The sequence below is a fragment of the Epinephelus lanceolatus genome, chromosome 24 (assembly GCF_041903045.1).
Source record: "Epinephelus lanceolatus isolate andai-2023 chromosome 24, ASM4190304v1, whole genome shotgun sequence".
Classification (NCBI taxonomy): Eukaryota; Metazoa; Chordata; class Actinopteri; order Perciformes; family Serranidae; genus Epinephelus; species Epinephelus lanceolatus.
Window position 1 is genome coordinate 11,825,034 of NC_135757.1, and position 25,863 is coordinate 11,850,896.

Sequence of the window (25,863 nt, forward strand, 5' to 3'; positions counted from 1 at the left end):
CCAGATTATATGGCCGTTGTTTAGGGAGCGTCAATAAAGTTTTACATCAAGGACTAAATGTACACAATAAAATCTGATTAATTTAGGACCTTGGTGTACGACTAATAAAAACCAAAGTTCACAGCATATATCACAGTGCCCCTGTGAGCAATGAGGACTATTGAATTACTTTTCTACACTTCTCCAAGTTAGCAGCACAAATTAATCACATGAAACACGATACTGCAAATGTTTTCCGTGTTCACTAGCTTGACAATTTGCTTTAACGAGTCCTCTAATTAATTGCTGCAGGAGATGAAATTGGCCATTGTGAACCTATAAATAACTCTTGATTGATGTGTTTCACAACACCATATAATGATGGCGCCAAATGATTAATAAGCCGTGTACACCTCTTTCTTGTGTTTGCATTTATTTTTTTCCTGAGCGTGCCAGTTTCATTTTTAAGGGTGTAAAAGCTTTCATATCGCCTTTATAAACAATTAATTAAATGTTAAATTTGATAAAGTATTCAAAAATGTATTTTCCATTCAAGAGTCAAACTCATTTAAGAATATATGTGAATACACTCAAACTCAAAGGTCCTGAAAGCACATCTTCTCTTCTTCATCTAATTCTTTATTAGTGTGAATGCTGGCTGTGATCCATTCTTTATTATTCTTTTGATTCTGTACGTTCTTCATTCAGATGCTGCTTGCATTTCACTTTTTTATACATTTGATGCTTTTTAAAGTACAAAGCATTTCTCCTGTCAGCCTTTTAATCAACTTCAACTTCCACCTTTGACAGTGTTACAGTTTGGCTCCCAGCTATTCTATCAGTGTGTTTCAGATCTTAAGTAATGCAGTTCAGCTTCCAGCTCTGCCAGTTTCACAATTTGGTTTCCAGGGTTCTCATGTATGAAACAATGCGTAGGATCCAAACTAAAAATGTACATACAGACAAAAGCCAAAAATGGCATGTGCCAAAAACTATTCCACAATCAGGCTTCCATCTCACCATGTGCACTGCCAATGTTCAGTCTCCAAAATGTTTGTAAGTACGGGTCAAAGTTTCTCTCATCAAGTCTGTTTTTATAGATCACATCTTTTGCGTGGGAAGTGGTCTACGCCTCTTTCAAGCCTCGTTTTGTGTGTACGCAGTGTTTATAAATGAGACCCCAGGTTTATTTTAGCAGTGGAGTGCAATGCTTTGCAATTTCAGCTTCAAGCATTCACATGCTTTTTTTGCGGGGAATGCATTTTCTAGTTATAAAAATGGGTTTACGCAATTTTCTGACAAAGTTATAACAGTTGGAGTTATTATATGAGAGACTTTCTGTATTGGTGTATTTTTCTGTGTTTTTTACACTAGTTTGAAGTGGGTGGGGCTTAGTTCAGAAAAGATGATGTCACCTAATTACGTGCTCAGAATGGGGCAACATTTGCCGCAAACCAGCTGATGTTGTGACTGTTTACGTTTTCAAAAATAATGAGTAAGGATGTTTTTCTCCCAAACCTTGAACTTTGTGATCTTCGTCCTTATTTAGCCATGACCATTTAATATTATGGAGGAATACTTAAAGGCACAGTTCACCCCAAAATCAAAAATACATATTTTTTCCTTTTAGCTGTAGTGCTATTTATCAGTCTAAAAAAATATATTTGAAAATTCGACAGCAACGTCTCCTTCCAGAAATTATGACCCAGCTATTTACTGACTAATAGCATGACAGGTAAAAGTAAAAATGTGAATTTTTGATAGTAGTAGAAAATAAGTTTGGAAACAAGTTGGGGCTTGCTAGTGTCGCACTGATTGATCGTACTGACTGACTGAACTGATTGCTACATTTTGTTAGTGTCAGCATGATAATGCCATTAATCCCAGCGTCACCTCTCAGGGTCAAAGGCCAGCTGACATGGACACAATTTGCTCTGCAAATCACAGCGTTTACACCATGTTTTGGTTAAGTACCATCCCAGCATCGTTGCATCAGCCGCTGTTACATGAGGGATACTTCAAAGGCAGCGCATTTCCTCACTTCAACCCAATTAGAGGCACTGACAAACACAACTTTGGCTCTGAGGATTTAAGATCAACAGATCAAGCTTTGGCACACATTTGGATGCTACAGAAATTGATAAAATAATCAGCTTGAAAACAGGCCAACGCTTGATATGAACAATATCATCTAAAATGCAACGTCCTCTTGTCAGTGTTTATTCCCAAAGGAAATTCATTTTGTTGAGACCAAAGCTCCAACACATGACAGCAGAGCATTTACCTGTGGAAAACACTACGTTTCTGGACACCAGCTTGTAATCGACAATGGAGAACTGAGGCAACTCGATCCGTGTCACCCCCGTTACAGCCGACTCGCCTCCTTTCCAGTAGAACTCGATGTCGTCTGTGGTGTAGCCATCTGCACAAGGAGAAACACACGCACATGCACCAAGGTGTAACCATCTGTCTTACCATCGCTGGAGACCAAGATATGCAGCGTTGCTGATCATCCAACTGGGCTGTCATTTGGGAAGGAACACGTTTGAAGTTGTTTCCAAGAACCAGACGTTGCTTTGAAAAGCAAGTCAGTTAATAGGTTCAGTCGAGTTCATAAAAATGTCAAAAGATTTATAAAAATAGCTGACATTTCCTGTCTTTTTTATAATTCTAATGCAGAAGCTGTTAGCAAAAATATGAAGAGATCTTCAGTGTGCTCTCTATGTTTGAGAAACTGGCAACATAGTTTACCAGGATCCATGTGTCTGATAATCCTAATCCTTGTTTCTGTATAATGGCTCCTGTAGGTGTGGAGGGAGGTCTGTCTAAGAAAATAACCCTCGTGATATGATCCTGGTCATTTCAGCTTGGACTGGGAGACCACAGTGGACAGAGTTATGGAAAGTAGAGTTAGATATCATATAGATAGTTTGTAACAGTAAAGGCCATAGCTGCTGAAATTGATTGCCATAAGTGAACAATCTTTGACTTTATTAGGAACTGGATAACTCGAACAGAACATCGAAGTCATAGTAATAAATACTAAGGATGCACGATATATAGCGGGCCGATAAATTATTGGCCGATAATGGGACACTATGCATTATTCCGATAATTAAAATTATAGCCAATTAATAGCGCAGACAATCCGAAGCCAGATTTCTTTCATTGACTTAACAAGGGCAGCATCTACACCCCTGACACAGTGGATGGCGGTACATGTACCTTTAAACTTGGTTTAAACTTGAACAACTGCAGCACACTGTCTAGAGGACAAAATATGTTGCGGTGTGGACATCTTTCACAGTCCCAGAGGAAGACAACAGGATTCTGATCTCCGACTACCGGACACAGGTTAGACGCAGCACTGAAGGACCATCTCCAGAGTGTTAGCATGAGCTAATTAGCAGCAGCGGCTTATATCTAACACCAAGCTTTTGAAAGGCTCGACTCTGTTGTTAAACCTATTTATAACCTGGTATATGACAGGGTTGAAACAAATGACTTTAGAGTGGAGTAATTTTGTATTTTCAAAATACTTTCTCAATGATTCATAACATAAAAAACAAGACCAGATCAAAACCTTGTATGTGGCTTGACCGTGCATGAAATTCTGGAGGGCCTTTAATTTTAAATGAGGGCTTTTAATTTGAAACAGGAAGTGGCGACATTCATCCAGTCACAGACTAAAAGACTACATGTGTGTCTCAATTCAGGGGCTGCAGCCTTTGAAGGACATGGCTTTCACGGTCGACATTGGCCATGTCCCTTGAAGACCGCATCAGCCATACCGAACAGTCTCCGAAATGAGACGGTCTGGTCTGCAGAGGATTTCCTGGTTGCATCTCCAGTTGTTCTAGCCTCGACCCGTTGGCGTTCCTCTTACATAGCAACCAGCTGCTCTTGACGAAAGATGGAGTAAGCTAGTAGGTTAGTTAGCCCTAAATCATGGACCCAGAGATTGTTATTATATATATATATTTTAATTTAATACTTTAGGAGATGATTCACTGTCGGAGACACCGCTGTTTGATATATTTCTGGCTGATGGACCGTTTCCAGGTAAACTTATTAAATTAAGATTGTTTCAACTGTGTGCTTTTAGCTAATTGTAATGTTAGCAACAGTTACCATTAGCTCGTTAACTTAACTTAATATATAATCATCACCGGCGTGCAATGCATCTTGGGATAGGCCGGGCCACAAAGGACTCATCCATTGGATCCTCCAAATTCTGGGAAAGAAGGCCGCATTTCTAGGCTGAATTTGAAGGAGCCTTCGAAATGGGACAGCCTTGCTCCTGCCAATGTGATGCAATCGGTCTTCAAATGCAACCTTCGAAGGCTGCAGCCCCTGAATTGAGACACAGCTGCTGTAGCGGTGGACCAGCTGATGTAGTCCAGCCAGAAATTCATGTAAATACACAGCCACACAGCAGAAGGGACCTGCTCTCTCTGGAGCTGTACACAGCGGTCTATCTGAGCCAAGATCTGCTGGTAACACAAGTGTGTAGAACATCCCATCTGTGCTGATTAATCGACCAAACCAATAAATCAGTCAACTTATAACTGAAACCATAGCACCCTGAGTGATTGATAAAGACTAGAAGTCATAAGATCTCACCCTTTCTTTTAAAATGCCTCTCAGAAGCCTCCTAATGTTCAAGGTACAATATTAAATCTGTGGAATACCCCTTTATTGTGAGCTGAAGACTTCTACCATTAATAATTGCCATTTAAAACAAATGCAGCAGACCTCAAAAGAAAAAACAGCCAGGTTTGATATTTTACTCGAACTGTAACGTTTCACATAGGAGCTGGTTTCCCTCTGAGCCTGCACAGTGTGCTGATAGTCAGTGGTAAAGGCATTAGGTCTCTCTACTCACAGCTCTCTATCTCCAGAGTGCAGTTCTGTTCATCCAGGGGATACCTCCTGAGATCCATCATACACGCTGCTGTTGTAGTTATCCTGAAAAAAGAAGACCGATGGGGGAAGAGAGGACACAGGAGAGAATATGTTAGACACTGTATGTGATTTATACAAATTATATTGAGAGGAAAGTGGATGGGAAGGTAGAGAGGAAGGAAGGACGGGGTGATTATCATATTTTCTGGTCCTTTAGAAACATTATTGTAAAAACAGCAAAGCAGGTAAATAGTTGCTTAACAAAGAAGCATAAGGAACTGTAGGAATACAATTAGATTTAAAGCACTTGACTTTGTCTTATCTTTAAAGTGAACTAAATGTCCATTTGTCTTTACTCCAAGTTTCTCAGGTTGTGTCAAATTACTGGAGACTATTGGCATTGTCATGTTAAAATAAGATTACGGCAACACCTCTGGGGTAAAATGCTGACTGTGTAACTGTATACATAATTATGCTATAGATCGCAGACAGACAAGCAGCCCTTGTTCTCGTATTTCAATCGCTTCATGTCCCCCCGAACAAACCTGGCTCCCCTCCATGCAGTGATTAAGTGAAAATTTGTGCAAGTAAAAATCATATTAAGGCAACACATTCTGGCAGAGTTTACTGCCTGCTCATCTGAACTGGGTCATGAGGAGGTATTCCTTTGTTTATCAGATGTATGAGCTCAAACGGCTGATAATCAGACAGTTAAAATAAGCAGCAAAGTGAAATGCAAATTCAAAATGATTTAGGCTAAGTCTGCCCTGATTAAAAGCCGGCTGCTTGGCAGTTAGCCACTGGATGTCTTCATTCAGTTAAGACTCAGATGAGGCTGTGGAAACCCATTAGGTGATATTATTATACAGCTAAAATTACAACAACATAACGTTGGGTCTGCATGATATAGACGCATTGTAATTATTGTGACACAGTGCATGGATTTACACTATATGACTGAGTTCCTTTTATACCATTATAGTATCTATGCACTTTGCAGCCTGTCTGTTACGTCACTTTTTCACAAAATACACTTAAAACTGATGATCGCAACCTCAAAAAATCTTTGCAGATTATGGCATCAAAAAGCATTAAATATCAAATAAGGCATCATAAAAAATAGATTATCTCATAAATAAATAGTGTAAAACATATAAATGAACCCATAAATTGGGAAATCATTGAATTAATTATTAAAACACAACTCATAATTATTAAATGTTCTTATTTCCAAAATAACAGTGCTTTATTCAGTGCTTTTTTCAATACCAGTCTTTTCAAGTCTTTTTTAATAACTTTCATTTCATAATGCCACTTTTTATCATGTCATCTGTTATTTCATATTGTCACTTGTCATGACAGCTGTGTTCTCACAAGCTTGACAGCTGCGACAAATTAGTTAGCCCTGTTAAAGCAACCATGTCAAAGGATTTCTTAATAAACCAAGCAGAGGATGTCACTGTAAATTAAAAGAACACTTCACCTCCAAAAAGACTATTTGTATATCAATTACTAACCTTGGGGTTATGTTGAATTTGTAAAAAGAAAACTTTTTATCCGCATGCCTCCATGGTGAACGAATAATCCAAAAACAGAGAAAAGTCTCTATGAATCGAGGCCATAGGGGTCCACGTTTAACAAAACTATATCAAAACATCTTTTTACAAACTCTCACACATGTTTTACAGTGTAATCCAAGTCTCATTTATCCAGTTGTATGCTCAATACCAAGACTTGGTAAGTGCAACTTAATGTATGCTCTCTTTAAAACCAGACTCAAACTGACACAGTAGCACAAACTAACCAATCAAGGCAACTCCCATGTTCAGTGAGGCAAAATTCTTGTTTTTGTCAATGGAGTCTGGCTTTGAAGAGAGCATAGATAACTTTCACTTTCTGTTATGTTTCACATCAGAAAGGGTAGCACTTAGCATACGACTGGATAAATGAGACTCAGATTATAATGCACAAGTTTTGTGACTGTTTGTAAATAGATGTTTTGATATAGTTTTGCTGCAGTGAAACATGGACCCCAGTAACTTCAATTCATCAGGAATTTTATTTTTTTGTTCGCCATGAATGTATTCCTTTAACACAGTACACAGATAATGCAACAAATTTCGCACATCTAGCTAACAAGAGCGTGGGGTTGTGAGCTTGGATTTGCATCAAAGTAAAGACCCATGCTGTGTCTCAAATCGCGTACTTCTGTACTTACGCTTAATATTTTGAGTGCAAGTGCGTTCACATTGAGAAGTATGGAAAAATGCAGTGCACTATGAGTACCCGGATGGTGCACTCAAAACGGTCAAGAAGTTGAGTGTGGAACTATGGACACTTCTCGCCCTCAATAGCCGCCATCTTAGCTACATAGCGGAAGGGGAGAGACCACTTTTCAAACTGGAAATAGCGGCCGAGGACTGTGCGACCGTGAACGTCGCTGCATTGTACAAATACGTGTTTGTGGCAGTAAGCACCACTATACTGTTGTTGGGTATAAGCCAGCAGTATGTTTATTGGGTTAATTTAGCAGTCTGCAATGATTTGGTACCACCAACGATAACGTGAATGCTAATGCTAGTTTGCTAACTAGCTAATTTGCTCTCGTCATTTCCGCTGAGTGCACATTACACAACGGCTGTGTTTGGTTTGAGACAACACTACCCTGTCGAAATTTGCGCACTACGTCAAGAAGTACATAGCGCACATAGTATACTACATGGAAGTGTACTGACGGAAGTATGTGATTTGAGACACAGCACCAGTGTTAGCAACAGTGGCTAACATTAGCTTGATGATTTAGAGTTACCTCAGCTGTGTGTTAATTAAAGATGTTCCTTAGGGGAAAGAAACACAACTCTGTCGCTCTAGCCAACCAGAGCTAGCTAGCAGTTCACTAGCTGGCTAGCCATGCGCATGTAGCTAGCAGCTAGGTGGTAACTCCACTGTTATCAAAAGTGACATGAAATACAAATTGGCAGTATATAAAGTGAGAATTAAACATTTAAACACACTAGAAAACATATAGTATGAATAAAAAGCAATGTACTGTAAATATGATAACCTTCACTGTGGTATTTTTCACAATTTTCTGCCACTTTATAAAGTAAACGATTAATTAATTTGGAAAATAATCATTAGTTGCAGCCCTAATTAAGAGCACACATAAATATACAGAGTGCCCTCTTTAATACCATGATAGGAATTTGCATTCAGCATGTTCCTCAGCCTTACCTGACATACATTTATTTAACAGCTCGTATCACAAACACCAAGTCACACATCTCCCTCTGCCTTTGATCTCTTGAAAGCACTGAGAGGTCTATAAGTAGCCCACAAGGCTAAGTGCTATGAACTCCACTTGCATAATCAAGCATGGATGTATGACTGTAAAATATGAACACTGACGGATACAAACACAAGCATGCAAGTGCCCGCGCAAACACACACCCACAAACACACACACTCTTCGCTCTGCACTCGAATAATTCAAAGCATGCATCCATATTCATAGGTCACACTAACTCTTCTGAACCTGCCTGTCGAAAAAAGATCAATGGAAATTCAAAACAAGGGCTTTATGAAACAAATATCAAACAACAGCTGCGAGCTAAACATTGCATTAATGCACCATCTAACCTGTTCATACTTCCTTTCATGGGTGATCTCTGACTGCACCCTCTCTCCCTTTAAAAATCAAATGCCGGGGTGCCCTTGAGCACGACACTTAATCCTCTGGCTGCTCGGCGGGCAGCAGCAGAAAACTGCCAAGTACTGAGCATGGGCAACTGTGGTGCTGTAATAGGGCTTTAAACACACAGCATTAACATGACACTGGGAAACATCTGAGAACACTTTCTGACCCTGAGCTTCACTTTGTTGCCTGTTGTGGGGAGTGCTGCTCATTTGCATGGCCCAGAAATTGCACATTAGGACTCTAACAACATAATTAAAGTCACTTCCTGCACTATATGTGGAAACACAACAAATAGTTACATATAGAAGCAGTTTAGATGTGCACAAATCCCATGAAAAAACCCAAACCAACAATGCCTTACACCATCTCTCAGCACTCTCTGACTTCCCCACAGGGTCCTACTGAAGACATACAATTGAACTGAATTGACTTAAACGTCCGGGCACTGTAGCTTTTAGCAAACATTACTCAAACAGGAGGAAACAGTGTATTTGGTGGGAACTATTTTTAGTTGCGGATGAATACACATCTAGTGCTCTAGAGAGTATTTCCTGTAGCAGGAGAGTGTATGTGGTATTAAAAAATAAACTGCAGTGCCCAGGTTCATGGGTATGAAGGGATGTGTCACCCAATTAAACAGTTTGGCTCAGTGACATTTTTTTCAATAGGTTTTGGGCTATAATGGAGGGCAAAATGGGGGCAAATAGGGGGAGGCCTGGGTGGAGTGTAAAGCAGAACTCACCTGAGGCCGTAGAGAACGGTTCCGTCCGGATGCAGGCGAATCATACGGTTTTTGACGGTGACTCCGTGGACAAAAGACTTCTTGTCGTTGAGGAAGTAGGTGTCAGGGACCCAGAGCTGGTCGGCAACCCTGTTATCCAGAGTCAAGTTGAGGGGGATTCCTATGTAGGCGAGACGCTTGTCCCTCCAGTACTGCTGGAAATACATGGTCAATGTGTAGTCCTATGGAGACAAGCACAGGAAAAAGGACAATAAAGTTAGGTCACATCTTATACTCCCTGATTTTTTAAATTTTAATCACATTATATGGACAGTTAAGATTTTACCGCATTGACCAAGCTGCTGCAGTCCTCACAAGCAAATAATCAACAGAACTGAAATATTAATTCTGTTTATCCCCCAATGTTATTGCTCCTAATATTTCTATGACATGACACAACATCTACAAGCTGGACGGAGAGTGGGCCAACTGGTCCACTTGCTGCAGCCAAATTCTCACAAGTGCCTTTGCCCTCCCTTCTGGAATACAGTAACCCATAAAGTAATGTGCCATTGTACAACAAGCGCGTGGGCAGGCTGACTCATAGAGCTGCAGCTTCAGTGGAAATTTTCAAAGAAAATTTCACCTAATACATCAACAGTAGTGTATTCCCAGTGATTCACAAAGGCTCACAGTTGAACTGTAACAGTGCCCAAAAGCTTCTTAAACATATGTTGCCTTTCATTTCATTCGAAAAGGGTTGACTCTTGAGATTCACAGGACTTTGACAACACAGCAAATTATTGTCAGCTGTTTTTTTTAAATGTAGAATTCTTGTATGCCAAGCTACTGTTGTTTTTCTCTCAACAGGGGACCCAAATGGAAATATATGCTTTAAGTAATATTGTGCTATCCTCTGAGGTTGCACCTAATTTGTTAGTCTAATAGGCATTTCCCCATATGCTATCAAAAATAGTGAATCCAGAAGGACAATTTGCAGTGTATAAGAGCTTTGGAGTTATTTTACTTCCTGTAAATGCATTCTTATCTGTATTAGCTGGTTGGTAAAGTTGGTCTGTGTAACCCTTGAATAAAAAACTAAAACATTCCTCATCTTACAAATGAAACACTCAACTGATAAGCATCAAAACACAGCCTTGTTTAATTAAATACAGTCAAAAGTTTTGCCGCTCCAGCCTTACTCAGTCTGGTAGCTAATTTTAGCTAACGTTAGCAAACTTGGACTTTGCAGCGTAACTGACATCATTTAATCAATTCACTGACTTGATGACTCTTCTTACTTATTACTGCTACTATGCAACTGTTCCGTTATACATTACAGTTACCCATTATCCCATAATAACCAGTTGTTGAGCAAAGGTTAAACAGGCTCATTTAAACAGATGGATCTTTTTTTTGTATGGGTACTGCTGTATGGCTACTTCTTTTCTTTTTTTTTGCTTTTTGGTTTCTAATTTGTTGTGGTAACCATGTTCTGGATCTTGAGTCATGACTATTCCCATGAATAATTAATCTATCAATGATTTTTTGCCATGCTAGCGGCGGTCTGTCTGTCCTGTAGGGTGTGGATACCTGACGAGTCGGGCTGGGTTTTGGATAAGAAATAAGAAATTTTGCTCGGGTTTGGTTCGGGTTCGGTCCACTTGACATGTTGCTGTGTTGTGCTATGACCTATTCAAGTGCTGGAATTTGTTATCTACATGACAACACTTGAACGCAACACAGGCCAATAGTTCCATTTCAGGCAAGACGCGGTAAATATTTGCAGAACTAATGGGAAAAAAAGCTGTAACCAAGATAACAATAACTTTGTCAGGTAAAAAACTGCATCGAGCTCGGGTTGGGTTCAGACTTAGAAATCAGGAAGTCTGTGGGGGTCGGGCCAGGCTCATTTATAACTGTCTCGGACTCGGGTTGGGTTTAGTCAGGAAAATGCAGCCCTACTGTCCTGGATAACTAATAACATTCCTGTCAAACTCAGCTTTATTTTGTGTTAAGTCGTAATTAGCAAATGCTAACATGCAAAAGGTCTAAACTAAAATGGTAAGCGTAGTAAATATTATCTTCTCAGCTTCAGCATTTATTTATTTAACTAAAACTTCAACAGGACCAATTATGGTTTAAAACATAAAGCTGCAACCCAGTGCATTAAATGATGATATTTAAGATACGCTAGCTCTGTCACTGTTAGCATGTTAGCATGCTAAGTACAGCCTCACAGAGCCTTATGTATAGCTGTAGACTCGTTCTGATGAAATTATTGTTTAGTGTTTTAGACCAAGTAGAGAAAAAAAGTAGGAAAAAAAATCTCTGGTCCCTAAAATTATGTCTTTTTTTATCGCTTAATTTGAAATCTCAACGATACTTAGTTACTGATAACATAATGGAGCAGAAAAAGCAATAAACTACAGTTAATCAGATCTCAAAGGCTCCTAATGTAAGATTAATTATGTGTTGAACTATTAATCTTTAGTTACTCTGCTGAGCTCAAACTACATTTTACAAATGGGCTTCACAAATGAGTTAATTATTGGTTTTCTTTTAAACCACTTAAGTGTTTGCAAACATGTAAGATTTGGATAGTCCTTGTATCTGGCTGAGTAACAAAGCCTTGCCATCTGGCACCTAAGCCAAATAAGCATTGGCAAGACGCACTTAAATCCAGCCATGAGGATACTATTAGTTCTGGGATATCAAGCATTTTTAGGATGGTTGTGTAAGTTTAAAAAAAAATAGGACGGTAAAGCAAGTACATGTTTTTGTTTTGCTTGATTCAAGTAGTATTTGACCAGAGCAGAAGCAGCAGCGGATATAGAGAACAGAACCCCTCCCTCCCTCCTTCCACATCACATAATCCACTTACCCAAGCTAACAGTCTCTCTTCTCTATTTCTGTTTTTCTCTCAGTCTGTCTGCACCTCTCCCTCTCTCCCTCTCTCTGTTTCTCTCTCGGGGCATTGCCATGATCTCCCCTCTGCCCGCTGTGGTGTTGAAATGAAACCAGCCTGCACCAATCTGGCACTGGCAAAGGCGAACATGTCCGTTGGTGCTGCGGATTTCAGGTTTACACCAAACACAAATAAAAATGAAGATTAAAACAGCCACTGCAATGAGCGAGGCTTCCCAAAAATGTTATGTAACTGAAATAGTTTTGTCTCAATATTGTGTTAGTGAAGCTTAGAACACACTTGAGGTTTTGCATTTGCATGAGATAACTGAAGAATAGGATGAAATAAAATTATGACTGCATGATTATTCATTCCTTTGTTTTTTTTTAATACTTAAACTCAGTGAACCTGTTTTATTTTCAGTATTGGTTAGCACACAGAGATGTGAACAGAGAAGATCTTAGTCAGCACAGGATACAGATTGGTCACCCAGCATGAGAAGGAAAGCTGATTGGCACTGAGCCATGAATGTATAGTGATGGATCTGTGCCCTGTTTGGTATCTGCAGCCCCCAAAACCATTCTGGTTGTGGCTAAATATGACCATAAAATAAATAAATATCCAAATGAAATCTTCAATCTCAGCACAAATCAACAAGTTTGAGCAAAAATATGTAAAATTCTCAGTTTCCAGCTTCTCAAATGGGAGGATTTTCCACTTTACTCTCTTTAATATCTTTGTAAATTTTATATATTTGGTTTTTGGACTGTTGTTGGGACAAAACAAGCAATTTTAAGATGTCATCAAGGGCTCTGGGAAATTGTGCTGGCCATTTTTCACAACCCTTAGTTGTTTTTAAAGACTAAATGTTTGATCAATAGAAAAAAAAAATCAGTAGATTCATCAATAATGAAAATGATCATTAGTGGCAGACAGTGTCTTTCATTAAAATCCCATCAGTCATTTTACCCATTAGTCATAAGGACACACTGCAGAATAACCAGCGTGTTTTGAGTTGACCATGTTGTAATGTTTGATGTTAGGAATTGACGAGCATAACTCTGATGATGTCATCACAGCGTGGGCTTTAGGCTTAAATTTTGTAACAGACACCCTGGCAGACAAACTGGCATTTGCTTGTCCCTTTAATTATTGGAACTGGAATACTAAATGGCCGGAGTACCCCTTTAATTACTGATTCTACTTAGCATGTGAAAACAGCTGTATAATATCCTCTGTGCCTCTGGAGCTGTTCAAAGTCCCTGATGTCATCAAGTTCAACTCATGTTAAGTTTAACACTATGGAACAATTTCACAGGGAGCTTGGGTTGAAGGAAGGGGGACTAATGAAAGATGCTATTGAACTGCATTCTGGGAAATGTAGGAGGCCCCTTTGGAACTTGACTAATAAGTCAGAATGTGACTGCTTCTGTTATGACCGTCGTTTTTATAAAATCTATCCCTCTGTAACTTTATGGTAGTGCAATCACAGATGATCATGGTGGTCAACATCTTGGATTTTTGGAGAAGTGACCCTATTTGAACGAGAGGGTGGAGCTAACCCTAATGCTAGCGGCTAGCTTAGTTAGCACAGTACATTTACAGCTATGGTTAGCTGTGATAATACTCATTTTCGCTGTTGAAAAACATGCTTGAAAGCATAACAACAAAATGTGCTTACTAGAAAATTGAATATCTGACTCCATAGAGGGTCATTCAGTACAACCAAATGCAGCAAAGTCAATATAAACTCAATATCTCACTGGAAACAAATCTAAAATGTCAGTAAAATAAATCATATTGCTGACATCACAGTACTGAGTGAAGTTTAGAAAGAACAAAGAACACAGACATCAAGTCAGTATCAGTCCTCCTGTCCTCTCTGCTCCTCCCTCCTCCCTACTGCCTGCAAGTAACATTAGCGTTGATAAGCAAACTGAGCTAAACCGTTTAACATAAACAGGTGTTGTTTTAGCTTGTTAGGTACTTACTATACTAGGTATTTGCTATTCGCTGGATGAGAGACTGGACAGAGCAGACTGAAATCTGAAGTCTCTGTCTCCACTGCAGCATTTCTACTCAGTGTTTGTGTGTCTCTGTGTGCATAACAGTGGTGCAGCAGCCAGGATGCACAGACAGCAAATGTAAAAAGTAAGCTAACAGTTACAGATAAAACTGTAGTCTTTAATAATTTAGCGCCAGGCCCCACCAGCAAGTTTAAAGGTGTTAAAGCTTCACACATCTGTGGAAAAAGGATACATTAAAAGATCAATCTCTGATTTTATGAATCGATATCCAGCCATTGAAATAATGAATATAATAAATCAAAGTAACGTAGGAAGGATCTATTTGAAGTACTAACACAGTTGAGTCCTTCAAAAATGTTGTAAGATCTGTACTACTTCAGTTGATATTATGCTCCAATAGTGCATCTGTGTTTAATAACAGTGTCACGCCATAGAAAACTGATGGGACTGATTATAATTAAGCTGCATGTGTGGTCTGTTGTTTTAATGGCACTTAATAGGTTCTTGAAAGTGCCACAGTGCACATGGAGTGGGAGGAAGTGGGGTCAGCAGGGGCCCAACAGCTCTGTATGCAGCTCTCCCAGGTTAAATCTGCTACGACAGAGCAGGGACTACTTTTTTGATTCCACTGGATCAGCTCTGGTGGATGAATACGTCATTCCTCACAATATATAAATACAATAACTTCCTCCTCTGAGTAAGGGAGATTGCCAGTGATAGCATGGAGTGTTTCTGTTCCTTATAAGAAAATAGATCTTTGTCAGTTTCCAGGATTGTATGACAGAAAGGCCACTGAGTGTCATCAGTCATTGTCTCATTAAAGTGGTCAATTTGGATTGATCACAGCATGTAGTGTAAATTAAATCTGCAGTAAGACTGAGTGCAGTTGAGTTGCCCCCCTCCTCTCCTCCATCACCACTGGAACTCAGCCCTCCATCAATCCCTACAAGTGACTAATGTCTTTCACACTGCCTTGTTTTGACCCTTATCACATCACTTCTCCTTGCCCTCCCTCTCCCTTGAGCGGTATCTCACTTTGGGTATGGATTTCCATCTCCCACCAGCGTGTCAGCAGGTGGGCAGCGCAGCAGGCGGCTACAGCGCACACGCCTCGTAATACATAAATGATTTAAATTAACCATGTAGCCTGTACAAACATGCGGCCAAGGAATCCTCATCAATATTGCATAGAGACAATCAAATTGAATTTCAGATGAGTGCAGCTTTGCAGCATACCTGCCCTGGAACCTGAGGGAGGTGGGCTAAGATTTTCTATGAACTAGGACTATGGATTATGAATTATTGACAACTCTCTCATCTCCCCCAACGCACGAATTCCCAATACACACAGCTTTACCACTGCTGTTTGCTTATTAGCATGTGTTTTCAGCAGAGATAATTCCAGTGACCAGTGGAAATGATTTCCAGCAAGCTTCAATTATTCAATTAACTCGACTAGATAATCACTTTTATTCAGGGTGTGTGAGAATTCAGATAAGCAGAGTTTTGGCTGTGAACTGACCCATATTCAATTTAATCTCTCCCTCTCTCTGCAGTGCTAGCATACTGACTGCTATGTCGTGATACCACCAGTATCTAGGAAATATCCTGCTAACATTGTTTGTCACATGGCATATGCTCTCCGTCCCCGGCATATGCTACGACGAACTCGTCATCATCGGCTGCAGCACAATGGGAGTGAATGGGAAAACGTGTGAATAAACTGGAATCATCATTACATCTGACACACATCGAAGGCGCTCCGCTCAACAGCAGCATGAAAAATAAATGACAAAAAGCTCTGCAAGTTTTTCCCCCGGATAAACTTCACATCTTGGAGGGAAAAAACACTGGTACGATATGTAATCACTGTGTACTCCATATGAACCCACGTTCAAGTAAAGCAATTTGAGTCACTTCAATGTAATTTCGGAGCCCTCCCTCGGGAAGGCCCTGAGGCGGTATATCACCGCAGTGCGGGGGAATCCCTCAGTGACTTCCTTCCCCCTCCTCCTGCTGCTATAGAATGGTAAAAATAGCACTGTCCCTTATTGAGAGCAAACACAGGGAGGTGATTGAATTGGGCTTTTTCCTCCAAATGACAGTGCTGGCCTTCCTTATATAGGATCATTTCCTCACTGTCTAATATATCATGATGTACTGCCTCATAACAAGGTAACAGGGAGAGAGAAAGACAGGGAGCAAACAATGGTAAATGTACAAATAAAACATTTCCTCTTATAGGAACAGAACCACTGTGACACTGCAGTACACAGAGCTGTACACTGTCCTTTTATGTATTTATTGGTACATATCACATCCTTTCCCTTGAAGATTGTCCATAAGAATTAGCCTTTTTCTCATAAAACTATAAGAAACCGATGAATTCATCAATGTAGCCTGCTATTTTGGGCATTATTTGCCCCATTTTTGGGTTGCCCTTTCGAAAAATGCAAAGCATAGGATGTTTTTTTAATCAAATGGTCCCAAAAGTGTGTCGTTTGCTTAAATAACAGTTGCAGTTACCGAAGGCACAGCTTGAGGGTCAAAACAGATCTCAGAGGTCTTTTGTTCAGGAAGTCACCAAAGATTAGGTATCATCCAACAAGACATAATAAAAGTAGTAACACTATAGTGTAGTTATTTTTTGGACCAGAGTAATTTTTCTTAGGTCTAGGATCCTAAAAAAAACTCCCAAGAACCCCTCTTTTTGTTGTGTCTGTACTGCAAGAAGTAGGAACGATCGTAGTTATCAGAACGCCGGAGATTTTAGAGAAGGTACTCTCCCAGCTCAAGGGAAACCATGAGTGACATAAGTGTTCAATGACTGGTCGAATTAAAAACCCGTTAACTGTGTTAACAGGCAACAAAAATCTCAAACGATAGCTTGTCGTCAAAGCAGCAGTGATGTGCTATACCAATGGCCAGGTCTTACTGGCACTGTGAATGCAAATAGAAAAGAGGCCCTTGAAGGTGTATAGTTCTCATGGAGCTCCCAAGTGCACAGTTTGTCTCAGGGAGCCCCTAGAACTGAACAATTCATTGGCATTCAACAGTCATCCTCTTATGAACAGGTGGAGTTAATGAGGATGAAGGTAGCAATTAACAGGTATTTAAGAGAGTTTGCTGAATCTGATTTGTATGAACAAGCCTCATACGAGTAATACTTAAGATAAGGAAGCAAGAATGTTTTTGCATGATGAAAGACTATCTGATTGTGTTCCACTTTCCTCAGAGCCTACCACTACCACAGTTACTTCCGTTGTTCCATTATCTGCCCTTTCTATTACTGGGGATAAACTTACAGTGGCACTCTCTGGTAACTGGGGATGGCTGCTGACAGGTACCTGAGATAACAAAACAGTTATCCTCTTCCTGTTATGATTATGCAATGGCTGATGTATTTCTTTTGTGCAGTAAATTGAGCCTTAATTGTCATTTTCACGGGTTTAGGACAAATAAAGTTCCAGAGGTAAGGTTGAGGCAACTTAAGATACTTACTTTACATTATGTTACGTACTTAACCAAAAGTTATACAAGTTATGTTTAGGGCAAGTTAAGTAACGTAGGTCAGGTTTAGGCAAGTAAAGATATGTAGGTTAGGTTTAGGCAAGTAAAGTTACTTACTTTACGTTATTTTACATACTTAACATAAAGTTATATTAATTATTTTTAGGACAAATTAAGTTACGCAGGTTAGGTTAGGGCAAGTTAAGCTACGTGGGTTGGGTTTAGGCAAGTTAAGTTACTTATTTAAAGTTATGTTACGTACTTAACGTAAAGTTATATAGGTTATGTAAAGGGAAAGTAAAGTTATGTAGGTTAGGTTTCGGCAAGTCACTTAACTTAATGTTATTTTATGTACTTAATGTAAAGTTATATAGGTTATGTAAAGGGCAAGTAAAGTTACATAGGTTAGGTTAAGGCAAGTAAAGTTACATAGATGAGGTTTAGGCAAGTTAAATTACATAAGTTTTAGGCAAGTTAATTTAGTTACTTAACATTATGTTACGTATTTAACGTCAGTTTATATAGATTATGTTTAGGGCAAATTAAGTTACATGGGTTGGGTTTAGGCAAGTTAAGTTACTTATTTAAAGTTATCTTACATACTTAACGTAAAGTTATATAGGTTATGTAAAGGGCAAGTAAAGTTATGTAGGTTAGGTTTCGGCAAGTCACTTACTTAATGTTATGTTATGCACTTAATGTAAAGTAACATAGCTTAGGTTAAGGCAAGTACAGTTATGTGGGTTCGGTTTTAGAAAAGAAACATGGTTGGATTTTGTCACGTTACATACTTTATGTAAAGTTACATTCTTAAAGTGACATACTAAATGTAAAGTTACTTAGGTTAGGAAATAAATACATAGGTTTAGGAAATGAGACATTGTGATGACGTACCTAAAAATAACTCAAAGTTCACTTGGTTTCACAAGGTCCCACACCGAACACATCTCCTGGGGAAAAGTCCTTGTTTTGTTTGACACATTCAACACCCCAACCTCCCTCCTTACATGTGCTTTCACTCTTTATACGACTGCCTTCTTTACTCCTGTCAGCACATTGGACATGCAATTGCAGCCTTCCCGATTCCATTGGTTATACCCAAATTACTGGCTCATGCTTATGTGGATTACATACAAATAGTGGTGCATTACTTTTCGTAGGTATACATAGGAACAGTGTATGAGATCAGTCTGTCCTGAACATCCCTCTAACCACATTTCATGCATCTCCTTACAAATCACTCTGTAGTAAAGGCATAAAAATGCCGAAAAAAACCCCAACTCAGTAATGATATAAAAATCAAGCTAAATATGGAAGACTTAATTTCTCCTGACCTTTTCCTTTAAGCCTTCAAATCAGAAATAAACAGGGGCATAGTGTACTTTTATTTTATTGCTGCAGGGGGTCTTTTCTCTCCTTCGTAAACCTCATAGATCTTCCCTATCCATTACAGTTAGTGGAATCATACTGTTGACTGATGACCTTTTCAGTCACCCCATCATAAATCCAGTTCATAGTTTACCTGCCCCTTTTTATTTGCTACAACATAACGGCTTCTTGAGTGGCACTGAGAGAGGAAATGAGGCCGGCGCCTGTCAATTTTAGAATCCCCAGACCGAGACGTGCAGTGTCTTAAAGGTGTATGCAGCTCAGAGCGAGGCTAATATCATGACGGGGCTGTAGAGTTAGAATTGGTAGAGCAGGCTATCCCCCCTGCAAATCACGCGTCCTTTCGGTTGCTTGACACTGCAAACCACAACGCGCCCGCTCTGCTTACTCTAAATCTTAGTGATCATCACTTCATCCTACAGCGCGCTCTCTCCTGAGGCCAATTACATTCCATCAGGCAGGAAGCCGGATGCCAGATAAAAGACATGGGGGTATATTAAGCTACACTCAGAGCACACAGAAAAGATATGCTCTTTTTGCATTGCTGGAAGACCTATATAAGATAATTAGGGTGACATAGATTGTGCAAGATTTCTTTATGCTGTATATTGTTGTGGTTACCTTGGTAATTGTGGCATCGCCAGGGTCAGACCAGGTTGCTAATGAAGTCACCCTGCTGTCATTCAGCAGAAATCTAGATGCAGACATGCATTTAAATAACCTGATGAATAGTCAAATCAATGGGGAGCTACTTTATGGGTTTGTTGTGTTACACTCGAACAAACAAACCAGGCAGCAGGAACATTTGGAGAAACAGAAATGGAGAGATCTTTTCACCTCTCCATAATGACAGATTTTTTATTCCTTTTTGACGCCCACACACAGCCGTGGGCGTATGGATGACTAGTTCTATCAGCCTGTTACCGACTGTGCCGACTCTGACCATTCCCCTGTGCGAGGAGCGCTACCTTCATTGTAATTTAATTCCTCCAAATTATGATGACTTTCACGAGGCACAGATAATGGGCCGGGATAAAGGCCTTGATAGCTCTTAGTGCAACAGAGAATCACGCCTGTTTGTCCATTTCTGCAGGAGGAGGTTGTGATAATGAAAACACACCCACACACAGTGCCCTTATTATGCACTTAAACTTTCTTAATAGGAATATCGCAAAACATTTGAAATGCAGGCAAACACTGAGCTGCAGTAAATCCAGTTGATACTTTCATTTCCACCTCCAAACATAACATTAAACCAATTGTCCGATACCAAAAAAGCCTTTTCAGAACTCCCCTCACAGCACTAACAAATGACACATTTTTTGTGAGTGATCCATTCCTAAGTGTACAGCTAGTTTCCAAGTAAGCACTGCCTCAGCACACACATAATCTATTTTGCCTTGCTCTGATCTTGTCCTAGTATGTGTTTCTCATCAGCAGAGGCCCCCGGCACACCACAAACAAACCTCAGAGGTAATTAGTGCGCCTTTCTCAGACGCTTTAGCATCTGCTAGTGCAGGAGCTTGCACCCCGCAAAGGCGTCAGAGTGGCTGACTTGGTCGACCTGCCCTGCCAGGTGGATTCTTGGACGAGCCAGATGCCATGTTTACTTGCCGTCTTGCCAGCTCGCGGGTTGTTTCGATCAGCTCCCACCTCCTCTCTCTGCCTCTCCGTCTCCCTGGATGTCTCACATCCTCGACCCCTCGCTTTCTCTGCTCTTTTCTCTTTCGCTCAGTCACTCAGTCAATAAATCTTTAGATCTTGTAGTTCTCCAAGAGAACTGCGGATTGCCAGAGTGTTAAGCCCAGTAAAAGTCTCAGGGCTGATTGTGCTGACTCTGATGTGGGTTGATGAAATGAAGTCCCACGGCACATAAAATTAAACCAGAGTGGAGGTACAGTACAGGCCAAAAGTTTGGACACACCTTCTCATTCAATGCGTTTTCTTTATTTTCATGACTATTTACATTGTAGATTCTCACTGAAGGCATCAAAACTATGAATGAACACATGTGGAGTTATGTACTTAACAAAAAAAGGTGAAATAACTGAAAACATGTTTTATATTCTAGTTTCTTCAAAATAGCCACCCTTTGCTCTGATTACTGCTTTGCACACTCTTGGCATTCTCTCGATGAGCTTCAAGAGGTAGTCACCTGAAATGGTTTTCCAACAGTCTTGAAGGAGTTCCCAGAGGTGTTTAGCACTTGTTGGCCCCTTTGCCTTCACTCTGCGGTCCAGCTCACCCCAGACCATCTCGATTGGGTTCAGGTCCGGTGACTGTGGAGGCCAGGTCATCTGCCGCAGCACTCCATCACTCTCCTTCTTGGTCAAATAGCCCTTACACAGCCTGGAGGTGTGTTTGGGGTCATTGTCCTGTTGAAAAATAAATGATCGTCCAACTAAACGCAAACCGGATGGGATGGCATGTCGCTGCAGGATGCTGTGGTAGCCATGCTGGTTCAGTGTGCCTTCAATTTTGAATAAATCCCCAACAGTGTCACCAGCAAAACACCCCCACACCATCACACCTCCTCCTCCATGCTTCACAGTGGGAACCAGGCATGTGGAATCCATCCGTTCACCTTTTCTGCGTCTCACAAAGACACGGCGGTTGGAACCAAAGATCTCAAATTTGGACTCATCAGACCAAAGCACAGATTTCCACTGGTCTAATGTCCATTCCTTGTGTTTCTTGGCCCAAACAAATCTCTTCTGCTTGTTGCCTCTCCTTAGCAGTGGTTTCCTAGCAGCTATTTGACCATGAAGGCCTGATTGGCGCAGTCTCCTCTTAACAGTTGTTCTAGAGATGGGTCTGCTGCTAGAACTCTGTGTGGCATTCATCTGGTCTCTGATCTGAGCTGCTGTTAACTTGCGATTTCTGAGGCTGGTGACTCGGATGAACTTATCCTCAGAAGCAGAGGTGACTCTTGGTCTTCCTTTCCTGGGTCGGTCCTCATGTGTGCCAGTTTCGTTGTAGCGCTTGATGGTTTTTGCGACTCCACTTGGGGACACATTTAAAGTTTTTGCAATTTTCTGGACTGACTGACCTTCATTTCTTAAAGTAATGATGGCCACTCATTTTTCTTTAGTTAGCTGATTGGTTCTTGCCATAATATGAATTTTAACAGTTGTCCAATAGGGCTGTCGGCTGTGTATTAACCTGACTTCTGCACAACACAACTGATGGTCCCAACCCCATTGATAAAGCAAGAAATTCCACTAATTAACCCTGATAAGGCACACCTGTGAAGTGGACACCATTTCAGGTGACTACCTCTTGAAGCTCATGGAGAGAATGCCAAGAGTGTGCAAAGCAGTAATCAGAGCAAAGGGTGGCTATTTTGAAGAAACTAGAATATAAAACATGTTTTCAGTTATTTCACCTTTTTTTGTTAAGTACATAACTCCACATGTGTTCATTCATAGTTTTGATGCCTTCAGTGAGAATCTACAATGTAAATAGTCATGAAAATAAAGAAAACGCATTGAATGAGAAGGTGTGTCCAAACTTTTGGCCTGTACTGTATGTACATTAAAGGTGTGTGTGTGTGTGTGTTTGTGTTTGTGTTTGTGTGTGTGTGAGAGGCAGCAAACTTTGGATATAATCATCAATATCAAGATTAAGGTACTGTACACAAATTATTTGGGTGGCACTTCTCACAAAACTTTTCATATAGAGCACTGGGAAGGTGGCCGTTTGCCGACTACTGCATATGTCAAAAAGTTGGATTGGTTGAACACTACAAAAATCCGGGGCCAATGAAACAGAGCAGTACCACCAGACATTGGTAGGGGGCAGCATAGCAAATAGTTTTAGCAAGACACGACCATAGGATATGACAAAGACATTTTTAAAACTTAGAACTTTTTGATGAGAGGTTATGCAACTTGGTGAGAAATCTTCAACAACTGTGAACGTGTTTATACTTGGTATTAAGACGCATCTTGGGTGATCCGATCTCAAGTGATCAGCGCCAAAGAGAAGTGTCGACAATCATCAAAACACATTGTGTCATTCAAACCACTTGCCAAGGTGGCAAGGTGGACGCATTTGACCACGTCTTTTGTAGTGTAAACCCTAATGCATCCTGATGTGTCCCTGAGAAGGACTACGTCATCAATGCAGGAAGTGGTGGTTGTTTGATGAAAGTGTGCTCATGCTCTATGACTTGTCCATTCTATAAAAAGTTGTACGAAGTGTTGCTTGACTGTCAATCATTTTGCCTTATAGAAGGAGACGTTGAATTCTGCTGGCAGTAATATCTCCAGCTGTTCCGACACAACCGCGAACGTTACTAATGAGCAGCTAGCGAGAGTGTGGGCATCTTAACTGTGTGTGGAACCCTTTGACCTTCTAGCATAAGTGGCGTAGGCAGTAACGAAATCTTAACATATGGTCAAGTGAAGGTACATGATAGAAACAGGTGTGAACAGCGATGCGTCTAGGCTGTCCACGTGCTTGGATCACCAAACTCATGTTAATACCATGTGTAAACAGGTACAGAGACAAACAGTTACTGGCCAAGAAAAGTGGAGGTCCATGTGAGGCGATTTTTTTTTTCTGCTCTCTAGTGCCCTCCGGTGGATGTATCAATGACTACATAGATGACACATGTAAATGCAGTCAGTGACGGCTACAGTGTTGGAAATGGACGTATCTATTTTCGTATGTGAGCCCTTAGAAAGAAGTGATCTTACCAAACCAACTAAATGTTACAATAGTCACTAGTAGCATAATACACTTGAATCCCCAGCTGAACTGTCAGCATTGGCATTGTGGGTATTGTAGGTGCCATGTGTGTTTTTGACAGGGAAGAAGAATGTGCCAAACACAAAAGACAATATCTCTTGCTTAGCTGCATCATCAGTGCCCAAATTAGAGGAAATTTGCAAATTAGCTAATATAACAAAATGATGGCTACTCCAGTCACTTTCTATTTTCTAAAAACTAAATTTAAAGCTCCAGTATATTATAATGCAGACCAACTTTTTAACTTCCTGTTATGAAGGAGACTAAAATGAAGAAGGGAATGCTTATTGGTAGAAATATCATTTAATCTCTAATATCCATAAAGATCCAGATTATGCTTCTCAAACCTGACATATTGGTAAACCTATGGAAAGTAATTTAGCATACCCACATAGATTAGAAGATCTGATTTTCTCTGCTGTTCCTTTGAAATGAGCTAAACTACAGTTTGGCCCCACAATGAGTTTCCTTTTGTCACTATATATGGCGTCTTGCTGAGAAGGAATCTAATAGCACTTGTAAATGGAATCTTAATAGCCCAATCTTTAATAACTATTCTCTTCTCACTTGGGGGTCCCATTCTCACACTCAGCCTGGAGTACTAAAGGTGTCCGTACTTTTGCCAGCATTTATAATGAGAATGAGCTCTGCAACTTTGATGACTTACAATCTACCAAGCTCATCTTTTTTTCTGTATCTCCAACTTCAATCATCCATCAAAGACAGATTGCCACAGAATGCTATACTGGTCGCCCATCCCTCACATTTCATTTTGGACAACCAAAGGCAAAAAAGCGTTCTCATATATATTCATTCTTCTGAATTACTTCTTATAAATCTCTCTGCATTATACATGTATGGACTAAGGGGGCTGAAACAATGGAGAGAATCCACTTGACCGGGAGAAAATATGGTCCTTGATTGTCCTTGCTTCTAAAAGCCCAGATCATCAGCAGTCATTTCAACTATATCCAAAGGATTTACCTCACGTCGAGGAAGGGTTATCTCTATGAAATGGTTATCATCTCCTACCATTCTGAACTTTATGCTCAGATTGACTTGAAGGTACTTGCCTGCATTGTGGAAGTTACTCTAAGGATGCAAGGATGAGGCTTTTTTGTTGGAAGGTTTGTGCAACTCTATCAGATGTACTGGACGTGGCTGTGCCATGCTCTCCCACTGTGCTACTCTTACACGATACTTCCTCATTTAAAAAGCTCTGTACAACTGAGAGCTGATTAATCTGTTGAGTTCTTTCTCAATCAATTAACCAATTAGTTGTTTGGTCTATAAAAGTCAGAAAAAGGTAAAAAAAAAAAAAAAAGTTGATCTCAGTGTTTCCCAAAGCCCAAAATGACATCCCCAAATGTCTTGTTGTGTCCACAACCCAAAGACATTCATTCTACTGCCACAGAGAAGTAACAAAACTAGAATTGTTCTTTCTTAATAAGAGTTACCTAAACTGATTAATGAATTATAAAATTAGTAAACTAATTTATTAGCTGGGAACTAATCAATTATTCGATTAAGCATTCCATGTTTAATACAATATTCACAGTGTATCTATGATTCAGAGGTTGTCTGCACATGGCTCTCAACATGGAGGTAATTGAGCTGGTGGCTAGCAGCTAACGGTGCTAACAGTGCCAAACAGTTTTGTTTTTTTTCTTAAAAAATTACTTAAACAGATTAATGGATAATAAATTAGTTGTCAACTAATAAATTAGTTGAGAACGAACCAATTTTCGATCAAGCTTTGCATGTCTAATACAATATTCACAGTGTATCTATGATTCAGAGGTTGTCTGCACATGGCTCTCAACATGGAGGTAGTTGACCCGGGGGCTGGCAGCTAATGATGCCAACAGTGCTTAACATTTTTTTTCTTAATAAAACTGACTTAAACCGATTAATGGATTATAAAATCAGTTGGCAACTAATTCATTAGTTGAGAACTAATCAATTATTTGAATAT

The 25,863-nt window shown here is 40.0% G+C and overlaps 1 protein-coding gene across 4 annotated transcripts in view; it reads right to left on the minus strand.

The window, feature by feature from the left end:
• Nucleotides 1-25,863, minus strand: part of LOC117249783 (gamma-aminobutyric acid receptor subunit beta-3-like) — an 81,702-nt gene that overhangs the window by 19,947 nt on the left and 35,892 nt on the right. For all 4 annotated transcript variants that reach the window (XM_033615500.2, XM_033615499.2, XM_033615502.2 and 1 more), the window contains 3 exons: nucleotides 9,324-9,544; nucleotides 4,865-4,947; nucleotides 2,264-2,401 (listed from right to left, as the gene is read on the minus strand). In XM_033615500.2, the coding sequence (XP_033471391.1) occupies nucleotides 2,264-2,401; nucleotides 4,865-4,947; nucleotides 9,324-9,544 (442 nt within the window). The remainder of the gene's footprint in view (nucleotides 1-2,263; nucleotides 2,402-4,864; nucleotides 4,948-9,323; nucleotides 9,545-25,863) is intronic.